The following is a 15,157-nucleotide window of genomic DNA, read 5'->3' as shown; positions in this document are numbered from 1 at the left end:
AATCGAGGATGCGATTCTGTGGAAATTAAACGGAAACGAGCGCACAATCAACGACAAGCCACGGCACGCCACGGCTACGGTAGCGAGAGCCGCGATACGTTGTTGAATGATAATATGCACTTTGGCCACCCAGAAGCAGCAAACAACCCGTAAAAGTGGCGATTGTTAGCGATAATCTTAGTTTTGAGCGCTATTTCCTCCAGAAGATGCAGGTACGCTGGACCCCGCAAGCCCGCCGAGTGTCCTTCGTAAGGTTAAAGCAATTTTTTTTTCTCGTTGTCTGTTTTGCCTTTCTCAAGCAGCAAGTGGACGATCCCCCCTATTTGACTGTTGGAACGGAAGTTAGCGCCAAATACAAGGGGGCCTTCTGCGAGGCGAAAGTACGCAAGGTGGTACGGAACATCAAATGCAAGGTCGCGTACAAGCATCAGGGCCTCGGGTCCGGCGTCGTATCGGACGATCAGATCAAGGGCGCGCTGCGTGTCGGGGCCACGGTCGAGGTGCGGCACCCGGAGCGCAAGGAGTACGTGGAGGCCACGTTAACCAAAATCCAGGACTGCTCCCAGTACACAGTGGTGTTCGATGACGGAGACATCACGACGCTCCGGCGGAGCGCCCTATGCCTGAAGAGTGGCCGCCACTTTAACGAGAGCGAAACACTCGACCAACTTCCGCTCACACACCCGGAACACTTCGGTAATCCGGTCATCGGTGGCCGCAGGGGTCGCAGGTAGGTTGCAGCCGGTCACGCATACTAGCAAGTGGGTAGGAAAATTGTAGATCACCCCGTTACAGATCACGGCACCTGATGCCCGACGATAGCTCGGACGAGGACGATGAACCAACGCCCCACTCGCGGTCGGCCGCCAGCGATAAGGAGGAAAACATTGGCAAGGTGGTATGCGTCGAGACAAGCGACAACAAGAAGAAAAACCCGAAGGAAAACTGGTTCCCGGGGCTGGTGGTAGCCCCGACGGCCCAGGACACGGTTCGCATCCGAGTGAAGGATGAGTACCTGGTGCGCTCGTTCAAGGACGGCCGGTACTACACGGTGCCGAAGAAGGAAGCGTCCGAGTTTACGCGGGACAGCGTGAACAAATCGGAAGCGGCCGCCGTGTCTGCCGCGATCGAGTACATGGACAACGACGTGCTGCCACCGCACTGGGACCGCGAGGCACTGTTCGGAATGGCGGCCAGCTGTAGCGACTCGGAACAGGAGCTCGAAACGGACAGCTCGGACGATGAGCCGACCGAGGAGAAGGACCACTTCGTGGCGCAGCTGTACAAGTTCATGGACGATCGTGGGACGCCCCTGAACAAGGTGCCTTCGATCATTAACCGGGACGTGAATCTGTATCGTCTGTTTCGGGCAGTCCAGAAGCTGCACGGCTACAACCGGGTCACGAGCCAGAACCAGTGGAAACAGATTGCGCTTCGTTTGGGCTTCTCGCCGGCCACTGCCAGCATCACGAATCTGGTGAAGCAAGCGTACAAAAAGTTCCTGTTCTCGTTCGAAGAGTTCAACCGGAAGCTTGGCTGCACGATGGTGCCGCACCCGAAGACTAGCCGCTCGAAGGGCCGCAGCCTGGTGCGGGCCAGCTCCGTGCAGTCGCCGAAGCTGCCGGAGAAGGAAAAACTAACCGCCAAGGAACGGGCAGCAGCGGTGGCGGCCGCGGCCTGTGTCAATGCGAGTGCCAATGCTTCATCCGGTAGTTCCGGTTCGGGGGGTGCCGGTGGTGATGCGACTGGTGGTGCGACCGGGAACTCGGCCGTCGACGAATCGGGCAACACCAGTGAGTCGAGTACGGCCGAAAGTGCCACCCTGCGACCGACCACCAGCAGCAAGCGTAAGGCGGTGGCACACGGTGGTAGTAAGGTCAGGGCACTGGTCGATAAGTTCGAGGAGAAAGACAAAGACCGGGACAAGGAGAAATCGGGCACTTCGTACGGGGCGAAATCGGCCGACGGTGGAGGAAAAAAGGAAGAAAAAGATGGTGGACCCATGCAAGGAACGGTGGTGGCGATGGCGGTGACGGGGAAAAAGGAAAAGGTGGCCAGCAAGCTCGCTTCGAAAACGATCGACACGATCGTGGAGAAGCGTGGCCGCAAACGGAAGGATGCCGATTCGGTCGATTCAAAAAGGGACGATCGTGAAGGATCATCAGGCGGAGGCGGCAGTGGTGGAAGTGGCGGGAACACCACCGTTGGCGGAGGGCCATCCAGTGCCAAACCGGAAAGGCTTTCCGCGGCGTCATCCAGCGCTACTGGTGGCAGTGGTGGCAGTGGTCCCAACGGCGGTGGTCCTGGCAGTGGATCAGGCACCGCAGGCCACAGCAGAGGCATTAGCCCCGGTGGTGCATCGGCACCCGATTTCCCCATCGAAGCAGGCGATAAGCTCAAAGTGTACTACGATGAGCAGAAAGTGACGTACGAAGCGAAGGTGATCGAAATTGCAATCCAAGAGGGAAGCCCGATTTACTTGGTACACTACACCGGTTGGAACACAAGGTACGTGGGGGAGCGCCGTTTCCGAATTGTAGCCCGCTTTACTGTTTCCTGCTTTTCAGGTACGACGAATGGGTTCGGAAGGAGCGTATTGCGGAAAACTTAACCAACAACAAAACGAAAAAGGGCAAATCCAATTCAAGTTCTAGTTCGTCGAATAATGCCCCTGCCGGTGGCAAATCCGGGCCCGGATCTGGTGGCGATAAAACGCCCCGAGTCGGCAAACGGATCCGTGGCAACTCCAAGGGTGACGGTGGTCCGGGAGGAGGCGGTATGACCCCTCGGGCGACAACGCCGAACGTTGGTCGCACAAAGTCACCGGCCACACCGTCGAACCGGCGGCCACTGACCCGGGGTGGTTCCGCGGCCAACTCCGGCTCGCTCTCGTCCGTGACGGCCGCCGCTGCTGCACTGGCCGGTCGAAGAACCTCGAACAATACGGACATTTCGTCCTCGCTGTCGGTACCAACCGATCCGGACAACACAAGTGACACCGATTCGGATGAGCCGATGATGAAAAAGTGCACCACGAACAGCACCTCGTCGACGACCTCGTCCAACTCGTCCATCTCGATTTCGTCCACGAGCACGAAAGTAAGTACTACCGCCGAGGCCGGTTCGTCGTCCGATGCTGCGGCCATCTCCGACGAGTTTTCCAACGGTGCAGCAACCAAGGGTGGTGGTGGTGGTCGTGACTATGATCTCAAACAAGTAATTTCCCAACCAACTGCACCGCATTTAACCGCTCGATCCAGATCATTACTAACCGGGGACCATTCTCTGTTTCTTTCTCTCCATCTCTGCCTGTTTCTGTCTCTCTTTCACGATCCGTTTCTTACTCCACTTCACATCCTGTATCCTTCGCTTCGATTTCGCCAAATTCTGCTTGCGCTCTACGGTTTGTAACATTTTTTTTGTTCATTCGTTTTTGTTAATCTTTCTTCCAATTCGGCTAATCCGTCAAACACCGATCTCTTTCTTCAACCGCGTACGATCCTCCCTTTCGATCGACCACTTGGTATCGTTGTAGATCCGTTCGGAGATGAAGGGAGGTTTCAAGGAGCTCAAATCGCCTGGCTCACCGGCTTCTGATACGACCACCACGACGACAACGACCACGACGGCGACCGGTGCGGCCGGTGATGGACCATCGGTGAGCTCCAACCCTTCGACGGACCTGGCAAGACACAAGCTACAACCGAAGCAGGAAGCTACAACCGCACGAAGTGGTACGGCGCTGACGACGTCGGTAGCACAGGTCGGCGGCACCGTCGGTGCCATCAAGGAGGAACCAACGATCGGGAGCTGCGTGAAAGAGGAAGAATCTACCGTAACGGAGGAGGACGATGAACCGGGGAAGTCATCCGAATCGGAAACGCTCAGCGAGGAAGACAGCTCACAGTCGTCGAACAAAGCGTTCTCCAGCTCGCCGATCACGACGATGGTCGATTCGGACACGGCCGAAACGCCACTGCAAGGCAGCAGTGGAGGAACACTGATCGTCTCCAGTCCCAAGCTGTCCTCGTCCCCGGAACGTTCCGGTGTGCTTTGTGATCAGGAAGATTCCTCGTCCACCGATGCGCCACTCGTGCGTCCGGGCACCACGGCCGCCGCTGCCGCCGCCGCTGCGAGGATGACGGAGGGGAAAGGGCTACTTGGAAGCATCAAACCCGAACCGACGGTGGTGAAGGAAGAAAGTAGTCCGTCAGTTAGTAAACCACCGATCAAAACGTACGGAACAGCGGCGACCATCATCGCCAACTCAGAAAAGATGGCGTTTTGTAGCTTGCGTGACGTGTCTTCTGAACCCGGGGCCAGTGTTACTATCGGCGACGCTAAACCACACCTCGAGTCCATCCCGACCGGTGAGGCAGTGAAACAAGAGTCTCCGGTTAAAGCGCCGCCACTGGACCAATCACTTACTCCCGTGGCGCAGGGAAGTTGGTCGAAGAAGGAAGAGGTCGATGTAAAGGTTTCTCACCTACCGACCGCGAAGCAGTCACAGGTAACACAGTCAGCGGTCGCCGCGTCGAAAGCGACGGTGGTCAAGAGTGAACCAGGTTCACCTGCTCAGAGCGTTATAACGATAACCAGCCCCGGTACCGGTGGGCTTTCCGGTCAAACGAAGGCAATCAAATCACCCAAATCCTCTTCGCTCGCCACGTTGGACGAAAGTGCCGGCTCCGTGATCGGTAAAACGCTGAGCAATGTGCTTTCCGCGAGTTCGATCTCTTCCACGTCAGCAGTACCGGTCCCGGCGGCGGCAGCGGTGATGGCGGTGGCACCGGTATCGGTAGCGCCATTTTCGATCGCACACGCCGCCGGCAGTAATAGCAGCACGTTGGCCGCTCTCCGGGCGGAGAAGAAACATTTTTCAACCGTCAGCAGCTCAACGGCCGCAAACCTCGCGGGGGTTCCCAGTGGGGTCGCGTCTGAGAAGAAAGGCGCACTCGTCAGCAGTAACCCCGTATCAGCGGTAGCAGGCCCACCATCCGCGAATGTTGGCCCTCTAAAACACGGTACGCAGCTGTTGGGGGAAAAGAAACACTTTTCCTCATCCACGCTTACGCCGGCCCAGAACAAGTTGCTCAGCAAGGAGGCACTTTCGATCAAGTCAATATTCGAGTCGACCGCCAACCGGATGGATGAGAAAATTTCCGACATCTATGAGTTTAAGGAGGCCGAAGACGAGTTTGATGACCAAGAGGCGACCGGTGCCAGCAGAAAGCTCGTCTCGGACGTGCCCCCGGCCGAAGTTGTCAGCTCGCTTACGCCAGCCCTCGTTGCGTCGCCGGTGGCTTCCGCCGGCACCACTGCGCTGTTGGATGATAAACGCAAGAAACCATTGCAGCGTAAAGCTCTGCACAACACCGAACCACAGATCGATACGACACCACTCGGCAGTGGTGGCTATAGTGCGGTGAAACGAACGAAAAAGGTGTCCCCACACAAACCGGTGGCAGCGGTCGAACTTCCGACCACTACGGAACCAGCAAAGCCAGCGAAAATTGGTGTCCGTCGTGAGACGAAGGAAAAGGACGATCAAACCGACCCAACAGCGAATGTGCGTGCAACGCCTGCTGTGCCGGTCGATAAAACTACACCACAGAAGGCTGCTATTTTGTCGTCGTCAGTAGCAACTACCGTGGTGCCAGCAGCGGGGCTTACAACACCGTTCAGCACGATCGTCACTCCCGTCAAGAGTGATTCGACGTTTGATGTGCTGCGTAAATCGCCAAGTTTCAACCTTGTGGCCACACCCCTGACCAAGGATGAGGCAGTTAAGGCGCAGGAGGAAACTAAAACCACGACCACGGCTGTGGCGTCGGCGACGACAGCGTCCATCGGTGCACCACCGTTGGTTACGGCCACGGCACCGGGAATCTTCACACCGGTTATTGCCGGCACACCGATCTCTGCATCAGGTGATCGCAGTTCGAGCGGCAATTTGATGACTGCGCCCGGCAAAGGACCGTCCACTTCCGTCCTGCTGGCGATTGCGGTGGACGATAAGCAAAAGGAAGAACCAACGTTAGAGAACTGCAAAAAGTACTTTAACGACATGAACTTTGAGTTCGATGCACCGACCGTCAAAAAGCCGCCCTCGATCGCGGACAAAGTGCTGAAGGCACTGAGTCAACAGCAACAACAGCAACAGCAGCAGCACTCCATGCCCACCGTCAAGTCAGAAAAGATGGACTTTCTTCCATTGAAGTTTATGGCCAGCTCGATGCATCATCACCCGCTGATGCATAGCAGTAAACCGACACCGATCGCCAGCAGTGCACTGGGCGCACTGGACACTCCGTTGGCGATATCATGCGCTTCTTCAATCGTTCCCAGCACCGGAGGCAGTGGAGTGTCGTCCGTCGTAAAACTGGAATCATCCGCAACGCTCTACTCTCTGACTCCGGTGCCACTAAAAGCGGATCCCTCGGTAGCAGAGCAGCAGGCAAAGAAAGAACCAACGCCGCCAGTCACTCCGGTACGACAAGAATCAGAAGAACCATCGCGGGTTGTGCCAATGGTTGGTGCTCTGAAACAGAACAATTCTCCGCTGGCCAGCAGTGCAACGCCGACCACGGTTTCGGTACTATTAAAATCGCCATCACAACAGAGTGCTGGTAGCCACGGCAAACTGCTGGACCACATTCCTCCGGCAGCTCGGAACAATGACCTCACGGAGTCGATCGGGAAGCTGGACGATCCACGATCGTCTTTCGCACACGATGACGAGTCCACCGACAGTAACGATTCCGAGCACCGGCTCATTATTGAGGATGCGGAATCGCAGGGCAGTGGCGAGCCACCACTTCCATCCGGTCCGGCCCATCTTACAACCTTTGCTGCCGCGACACCACCGACCACCGATCGTATAAATGCTCCCGGACAACCGGAGCGTGCCACAACCACCGCAACGGCAGTGATCGTACACTACGATCAAAGTATGAAGCTTCAAACGTCAAACGTGGTTTGTGCGAAAAAGGAACTGTTTGAGGAGAAACCACGGACCAGTATCACATCGACGGCGGCGACTGTTGTCACATCGTCACAGCCATCCACCACCTCGATTACCCTCGAGATGGCTTCGGCCGCGTCGGCGGCTGCAGTTGCAGCAGTTGCGGACAAGGAGAAGATCATTTTCGGGCACGACGCAACGACAACCGCATCGCAGCCCAAGGACGAACCGATTTCAACCCCATCAACTGTACACCGTACACCACCGTCTTCATGCTCCTCCGGAGCGATCACCATAACCACCGTGGTAGTGGCGGACAAACCGAAGGCGCCGAGCGGTGGCGGTGCCAAGCAAAGTTTGCTGGAAACGATCATACAGAGCGAACTGAACACGGTCAACCGTGGGCTCGGCTCGGAGAGCTATTTGAAACTGAAAGAACAGACGGATCACCAGGCAGAAATTGATCGCTTGCAGCAACAGGTGGCGCTAACCGTTTCTTCCTCAAGCTCCGTTCCGTCGACGTCGGTCATTACTACTTCAAGTGGGATTCAAGAACGGTGCCAACTGGTGGATGACAAGCTAGGGCAACAATCTTCCTCTCAACAACAGCAGCAGCAGGCAAACAATGAATCTCTCTCGCTGTTACTCTGCGAGGAGACAATCCCCGGTTCACCGGCCCCGAAAGATCACGATCGTTTGCCACCGGCCAGTGGGGGCCGAAAGGTGTACGCCGAGCCTCCGCTCGCATCCGCCTTTCTACCACCGCAATCCATTCAGACGGCCAGCGATCTGAAGCACGTACCGATGGATCTAGAACCGCCGGTGGTGACGATCACGATCGCCGGAAATACGACGATCAGCAGCACGAGTAGCGTACAAGGTGGTGGTGCTCCGTTTGGCCACGCTTCACAGCAATCGTCGCGCGTGATGGGACCGCTCGGTGCCAAAGGTGGTGGCGAGTCTGCGGTCGATACACCGAACAGTTCACCACGGGATTCCGTCAGCCAGGATGAGAGTAAGTAGCTGGAATCACTCAAAACGCATTCGATTATGTGACAAATTCATATTGTGATTATGTGACATATTCGTTCTGCTGTCATCTTTTAGCACACGATCAAGAGTCGTCACCGCTGAAGAAACGGCGCCAGCGCAAACCGAGTGAAGAACCGACTCACAAGCGGCGGCGGACGGTGAACTCCAGCTTTGGTGGTGGTGGGTACAGCAGTGCAAACAATGGTGGTGGTTCCAGCAGTGGCTACGGTCGCAGCCAGCGAGGAACGGCCACAAACAACGGTACGTTTCAAGTGTGGAGCAAAGTAGCCCAGAAGTCAGTGAAAACCCCATGTTACGGTTTCTATCTCTCTACATCACCAACAGCTTCCGACAGTGAAGACAATTCGGACTCACTGGCCGCTTTCCATCGGGCGTCGGCCCTCATTACCGGTGGCAAATCGGGCCGCGCTGGCCAGTACAACTTCCTGGTGAACCTCGGTAAGGTCCCCCGGTTGTTGGCCAATGGCCTCTTACTGATGGCGTGGCGTTTTCTTTCACAGACCCCAGTCTAAACACCAACCAGCGCATAGCGATACTGAAAAAGAAGATTCAGGAACTGCGCAAAACGTACAACGCCATCAAGGCCGAACTGGCCAGCATCGACCGGCGGCGCAAGAAGCTTCGACGGCGCGAGCGGGAAAACAAAAAGCAGGCCAAACTAAACAGTGCCAGTGCGACGCAATAAGAATCGGAGTGTCACTTCTTCGGTTTACCAAACGGACGGCGGTTTTGTTGGTATGTTCTTTTGCACTTTTCTCGACTTTCGACGCAATAGGCTTCAGAACAATGTTTGGACTTTCATCTAGGAACACACCGATATCAATATGTTCTCTTATTAAGTGTGCTCTCGTGTTTTTTTATTAACCTTATCGTGGTATCTGACACACCACAAACCGGTGTAGAAATGTGCACGTGCACATAAACCAGCAAGTCGGGTGTGTAAAATATCTCCCTTAGGATAAGCCAGCTCTTTTACTCGGAAACATATTAAAAATTGTTACTAAAACGGAAACAGTGCAAAGCCGTACTGTATAGTGTTTAGGTTTTGTAAAAACTGTTTTAATGTCTCAACCGCCCTACATAAAACAAACTCCGGATCGTTTCCCGAGACAGGAGATAGGTCCTTTAGCGGTAGTGCGCAAGCTTTTAATAGAAGATTTCGTTTTTTTTCTATTTACCAGCCGGTAAAAACTCTTCAGTAATAAACTAACTTACTAAATTCAGTACAAATCTTATTCGGTTGGATGAATGTAACACTTTATTTGCACAGTATTCGAATACTTTGGCGCGAATTGCTGCTAAACCATCGCAAGCAGCAGCGTTTGTTGAAGAAAGAGATCATAAATAAGTCGCAGGTACAGCTCTACAAGGCGTCAAGAGGTAAGAGAGTGATCTGAGCAAGTTACAGGAGAGATTCGTTGCTTAGGCTTCATCGAGACTGGGCCGCTGGCTGGCGGTCAGCGTAAGAAACACCTGCTCCAGGGACGTCTGGCCGAGGCTGTAGTCTTCGAGCCACAGTTGGTCGTGCGCTCGCTCCAACAAGCCAAACATCTCGGACCACCGGCGGGTCGTGTCGACGATGTGGTATGTGAGGTAATTGTGGTACTCTTCCTTCAACAGGGCCCCTTCGCCGAATGTGTCCTCCAGGAACCCTTTAATCGCCCGTTTGTTCGCTTGGCTTTCTTCGTCCGTGTAGGTGCGCCTCAGTTTCACGGTCAGGAAGTACCCGTGCGAGAATTTGTTCTTGAGATGCTGCGACGATCCGAGGCACCGGAACGTCCCATTCACCATGATGGCCAGCCGGGTGCAGAGCGCCTCGCACTCGTCCATACTGTGCGATGTGAGCACGAGCGCGGTTCGACCTTCGGCGCGCACCCGACACATCACGTTCCAGAAGTGTCGCTTCGCACCCGGATCCATGCCGGTGGTCGGCTCGTCCAGGTACACGACGGACGGCTCGCCGAGCAGTGCCACGGCCGTACTAAGTTTCCGCCGAGTGCCACCACTGTATGCGTCGATGCGTTTGTCGAGGTGGACCCCAAAGTGCAGCTCGATCGCTAACCGCTCGATGGTGGCCGCAATCGAGCGGCGCGGGATGCCGCGCAACCGCGCGTACATGTGCAGCGTTTCACGTCCCGTCAGATCGTCGAGCAGCGCGTCGAACTGGGGACAGTAACCGATCCGCCGATAAACGGCCTGCAGCTGTGTGCGCAGTGCGTAGCCTCCGACCCACGCGTCACCGCGCGTCGGACGACAGTCTCCGGTTAGCATGCGGAAGGTGGACGTTTTCCCGGCACCGTTGACACCGAGTAACCCGAAACACTCACGATCACCGACCGCAAAAGTTATTCGATCGACGGCCACCAGCGAGCGGCCGTACCGTTTGCTTAGCTCGCGCACCGCCAACAAAGCCGATCCCGGACCGGTGAAGCTTTCCACGCGGGCCCGTTCGTCGGCCACATCAGTGTCCTCCCCTATGGCAATCGTTTCCGTTTCAGCTGTACTACCACCTTCGGGGGCTAGATTGCGCCGCCGGTCTGCCAAATAGCAGCTGATTCGGCGAGGATTGATGCCATCCAGAAGTCGATACTCTTTCAACAAAAGCGCCGCGAATGAAATGAGTGCGATCGCGATCAGATACACCAGGTTGCGACTGATGCCTCGGGCGCTGAAGGAAAAAATGTCCACATCTTGTGAACAGAGACAGAAGGGATATGAGCTTTGGACGCGCCCACTTCACGCCCGTATGCTCCCTCACTTACCACAGCAAAGCTCGTTAAATTTGCACGCCAACTGGGGCGTACAGAAGGGCATCGCGTCGCAGTACGCGTCACAGATCTGGCGCGTCGTTTCCATCACGTTGATGTTGTTCAAACTATGGCTCAGGGCGAACAACGGGAACACCATGTAGATCCACTCGAGCGTTTCGGCCACGTGGCGCAAATCGAAGTCTTTCACCTTGAGCAGAAATACCGCCGTGAAGAGGACGGTACCGGTGAAGATGTTGAAGATGAGCATCTTGATGAACCCGGTCGACGGTACATCGAAGCAGTACGCACCGAGGTAAGTGAACGGGATGACGGCCAACCCGAAGCACAGAAACACCAGCGCTACTCGCCCGAGTTCGGCCGGTGTTGACCAGCCTTCTTCCTGGAAGATGGCCAGCGTCCCTAGATAGAGGCACATCGCGCCACAGTACACGGCAAAGTCGAACAGAAACGAAACGCCCCAAAAGGTGACCGGTTCAACGCCACTCACAAACTGGAGCAGCTTCGAGCCGGACGACCGCTCCCGGACGTAGTACAGGATGTAGAGTGCACCGACGAACGCCATCGCAAAGCCCGTATTGAAGGCCAGCTGAAAGCCCAGGTTGCTGGCGGCCTGGGTGCGCAGAAACCGCACGCTGCTACTGTACGGTAGCGGTTTGTTCACCACTGCCAGGCTGCAGTTCGGGCACAGTGTCCGGCCGATAGCGTTATACAACACGGCCAGTGAAAGTGGTGCCGTGTGGTATGCTTTATTGTTGAACCACGCCGTGTACCGATCGGGGCCATCCAGGCTGCAACCGATCATGAACGTATTGTCCACGATGCGAACACTTTCGACCGCCTACCAGTGGGAAGATAAATATTAGTCTACCTCGCAGCAGCCACACAAGATCCCCTTAAACTGCACGCTTACCCTCTCGATGATATACTCCGTAAAGTTGCGATCGGTTACGATCAGCTCATGACGATCACGCGGCGCCCGCTGGGAAGCTTCTCGGATCACTTCGTAGTACGCCGTGGCGATCGAGGCGTTCCGCTCGCTAGTGGAAAGTACGGTGCTGGTGCGTTCGTAGCTCGCTAGGCTAATGTCCAGCGGAGGCAAAACGACGTTGTTGGGAAAAAACCGTACGATCGCGATCACCAGCAACACAAACGCCATCGGCAGTAGCACCTGCAGCGTAGAGATCTTCCACGACCGAATGAAGCTGAGGTACTTTTTGCTCAGCATTGCCACAATCTGACTGTGGCGCAGTTCGAGCCCAGTCTGCAGCTCGTACGATTCGGTGATCGTAATCAGCGGTGGAGCAGCACCATTCGTGTGGGATCGTACTTTCCGACCCTCGGCACCCGTTTCATCACTTCCGAGTCTGCAAAGGACAGGCAAAGAATAGAGTGTGATCTTTCATCGATCCACCGGATCTTCTCACCGCATGAAAACTTCCTCCATCGTGGAAAGCGCTATTCCGTAGCTTGAAATTCCGCACCGATCGACGTTCCGTTCCAGTGCTTCCAGTGCCGGTTGAAATGCACCACGGTGCTGCTCGGGTAATCGAAAACTCAGCTCCGTCCCGATATCCGATTCAAGTCGCACATCCGGCACGAAGCGACCCAACAGCTCCGTCAGCAGCTCCGGTTGGCAGTCGGGCCGCTTGACACAAATCAAGCGGTATCCGGCCCCGAACCGTTTCTTCAAATAGAACGGTGTCCCGACGGCCCGCAATTCCCCGTCACACATGACCGCGACCCGATCACCGAGCACATCGGCCTCGTCCATAAAGTGCGTCGACAGAACGATCGTACGGTTGCGCTTTTCGCGCTGCAGCAACTCCCACACCGTTCGCCGTGCGCCCGGATCCATCCCGGATGTTGGCTCGTCGCAGAACACGATCCTCGACCCACCACACAGGGCCACCGCTAGCGATAGTTTGCGTTTCATGCCCCCGGACAGGGTGTGCGATTGAGCTTCACGTTTCTGCTCCAGACCCAAGGCTCCCAGATATCGGACTACCTCGGCCTCAAGCCGGTCCTCGCCCTGGACACCCTTCAGTTGGGCGAAGAAACGAATGTGTTCGGCCACGGTTAGCTCATCGAACAGGACGTTGTGCTGGGGACAGAAACCGAGTGTGTTGCGAAAGGCCTGCGCCCCATGACCAAGCTGGTGCCCATCGACCATGGCCACACCGGCCGTCGGTGCGTACGTGCCGGTCAGCATGGCTATCGTGGTCGTCTTGCCCGCGCCATTGTGGCCGAGCAGGACAGTGATTTGATCGCGAAAAAAATTGACGGTCAATCCGCGCACTGCTTCTCGGCGCTGCGAAGCTTGTTTGCCAGTTTCGAACACTTTCCTCAAACCGACCGTCGCTATTCCGACTGCTTTGTCGGTGGGTTCTTCCTCCATATTGCCCGCATAGATTCGGTCGGTGACTGGTGGCGGCGGTGAATGTAGTTTCGTTCGTTCACTTACGCCACCCGCAGTTCCGGTGCTCGTCGAAACGCGATTAAACACTTCGTCGCACCAGAAACTCTTGGTGAAGGGAAAGTTCCACCTTCGGGGCACACCAAACTGTCCGGGGGCTATCTGTTCGACGTAGAGAGCCACCGCTAGATAGACTAGCCCGTCGAACAGTAGCATGCCGAGCACGTGGCCCATCGTTAGCCGATCGTCAACGGTGACCGGGGTAAACAGATTCGACCACTGCAGCCCGGTGGCCGTTCCTTCGTGCTTCATGAACAGCATCACCCCGTAACCCATGGCCGTGTTGCTCCACAGGCTCATGGCCAGCTTGGCAGCGAGTGACATGCGATCGTAGTTGCCGAACGTGAGCTGAAACGGAGTCAACGAATAGAACCACACGATGCCGGCGATTCCGGACGCAATGTTCGCTGTGGCAGAGAAACAAAGGGAACCGACAATTAATCCTTTACCAGCGTCCCCCATGCATTGGCATTTTTTACGGAACGTACCTTTCGAAAAGAACGTGCTCAGCATGAAGCAGAGTGCGATCGTTGTGATGCCGTACACAAGGAAAAACAACCAGATCAGAAATCGGTTGGAAAACTGAAAGATGGCCACCTTCGTGTTGGTGGTCAGGCTGAAGCTCAGCAGCACCGTGATAAGACTGATCGACACCGTCAGCAGGGCGAGGGTCCGCACGAACCACGCCACCCAGTGGATCCAGCCGTCGAGACCCATCACCTTCATCGATTCCTTGAGCTGCCGTTCCTTCTCGAGCGTAATAAATTTGACCGTATTGATGCACGAGTAGAAGAACGCCACCATCACGATGGAGGGAAACAGATTCTCCAAGCCACGCAGCAGCGGATCATCGTAGTACGCCGGATACGGGAAGCGCTACGGAAAACAGAGGCTGGTGAGAGCGAACCCATGTCTTCGCCCACGTGTCGGGGTGGCCATACTTTGAGCTGGACTTTGGGTAGCGTCACGTTACTGGCACCGCTGCTGCCTTGGCGCACCTCCAGCACCGCACGGCTGATCGCATTCTGGACGGAGGCAAATCCTTCGGCGTAGTAGTTGGCCGGATAGCCACCGTCGCTCGCGTTAATGTTTCTCGCGCCGTACACCTGAAACTGTGGGAATATCAGGAACGTGCGCCAGTTGGCCCAAAACTGGGCACCCGGCAGTGTCGTGGTTCGCATTTCGCTCGGAAACCGCAGCGCAACGGTCAGCTGCTCGGGCAACGAAGTGATGTTCTGTGAAAATGCCGAAAGAATACCAGAAACCGTTTAATGTCCGTTCGCACCCATGACGCACTCGCTTCCGCGCGTATGTTCTGCTTACACGGAGCTCATCGCCGAATTCCACTCCGGCGAGGTAATTATGCGTGACGAGCGTCTTGTGCATGGCTTCGGCGGTGCTGAACCCTTCCTTGAGCACATCCGTACCGAGCATTCTGGCCGCCCGCCCAACGACCGCGGCGAACACGTCATTGCGCGGTGAGTAGACAATTTTCAGCCCGATCGGATCGTTCGTCACCATCTCGCTACGGTATCGATTAGAGGGGGCGGGCAAGAATGTGAAATGTACAAGAGCCGGCGAAGGTCGCGCACTGGGCGTAATGTTACCGAATCATGGCCAAACTTTCCACATTCAAGCTGGCGAAGGACGTGGGCTGGCTGTAAACGGTTGGTGTGACGAGACCGCGGACCAGAATCAGCAGCGAGCAGGCCAACACCGGGATCACGATCTCGAACGCCGTCTGCACGTAGTGGCGCTTCTGGATGGTCCAGTTTTTCCAGAGTAACAGCACAAACTTTTGCCAACTCGTTGACGGCATTTTGTCGTGTTCCGTTTTCTGTTTTTTCTCCTGTTCAAGCAGCAACCACGGTCGGCATAGGAACGGGCCCGTTTGCT

At 55.9% G+C, this 15,157-nt stretch overlaps 2 protein-coding genes across 2 annotated transcripts; one reads left to right on the top strand and one right to left on the bottom strand.

The window, feature by feature from the left end:
• Window positions 1–206: 206 nt before the first annotated feature.
• On the top strand, window positions 207–9,226 carry LOC131215743 (mucin-2). The gene is made up of 8 exons (XM_058210137.1): window positions 207–212; window positions 303–730; window positions 796–2,508; window positions 2,568–3,216; window positions 3,536–7,979; window positions 8,072–8,257; window positions 8,342–8,455; window positions 8,518–9,226. Exons 1-8 carry the CDS (start codon window positions 207–209, stop codon window positions 8,700–8,702), a joined length of 7,725 nt encoding a protein of 2,574 aa, XP_058066120.1. The 3' UTR covers window positions 8,703–9,226.
• A 213-nt stretch (window positions 9,227–9,439) lies between these two features.
• Window positions 9,440–15,080, bottom strand: LOC131205688 (phospholipid-transporting ATPase ABCA3-like). The gene is made up of 8 exons (XM_058197894.1): window positions 14,869–15,080; window positions 14,585–14,786; window positions 14,203–14,496; window positions 13,750–14,137; window positions 12,213–13,668; window positions 11,699–12,152; window positions 10,780–11,626; window positions 9,440–10,707 (listed from the first exon to the last, which is right to left on the bottom strand). The coding sequence occupies exons 1-8, from the start codon at window positions 15,078–15,080 to the stop codon at window positions 9,440–9,442; spliced, it is 5,121 nt and encodes a 1,706-aa protein (XP_058053877.1).
• Window positions 15,081–15,157: the final 77 nt, after the last annotated feature.

This window comes from Anopheles bellator, chromosome 1 (genome assembly GCF_943735745.2).
Source record: "Anopheles bellator chromosome 1, idAnoBellAS_SP24_06.2, whole genome shotgun sequence".
In the NCBI taxonomy this organism is placed as follows: Eukaryota; Metazoa; Arthropoda; class Insecta; order Diptera; family Culicidae; genus Anopheles; species Anopheles bellator.
This window is presented reverse-complemented; position numbering and strand designations above follow the sequence as displayed.

Excerpts from the sequence above, each read along its gene's own strand:
- LOC131205688 (XM_058197894.1), bottom strand. The coding sequence starts at position 15,080 with ATGCCGTCAACGAGTTGGCAAAAGTTTGTGCTGTTACTCTGGAAAAAC. Across the intron at positions 14,787-14,868 it reads GAAAGTTTGGCCATGATTCG|CGAGATGGTGACGAACGATC; the intron begins GTAACATTACGC and ends TCGATACCGTAG. Across the intron at positions 13,669-13,749 it reads GAGCACGTTCTTTTCGAAAG|CGAACATTGCGTCCGGAATC; the intron begins GTACGTTCCGTA and ends TCTCTGCCACAG.
- LOC131215743 (XM_058210137.1), top strand. Across the intron at positions 2,509-2,567 it reads TACACCGGTTGGAACACAAG|GTACGACGAATGGGTTCGGA; the intron begins GTACGTGGGGGA and ends CCTGCTTTTCAG. Across the intron at positions 3,217-3,535 it reads GTGACTATGATCTCAAACAA|ATCCGTTCGGAGATGAAGGG; the intron begins GTAATTTCCCAA and ends GTATCGTTGTAG.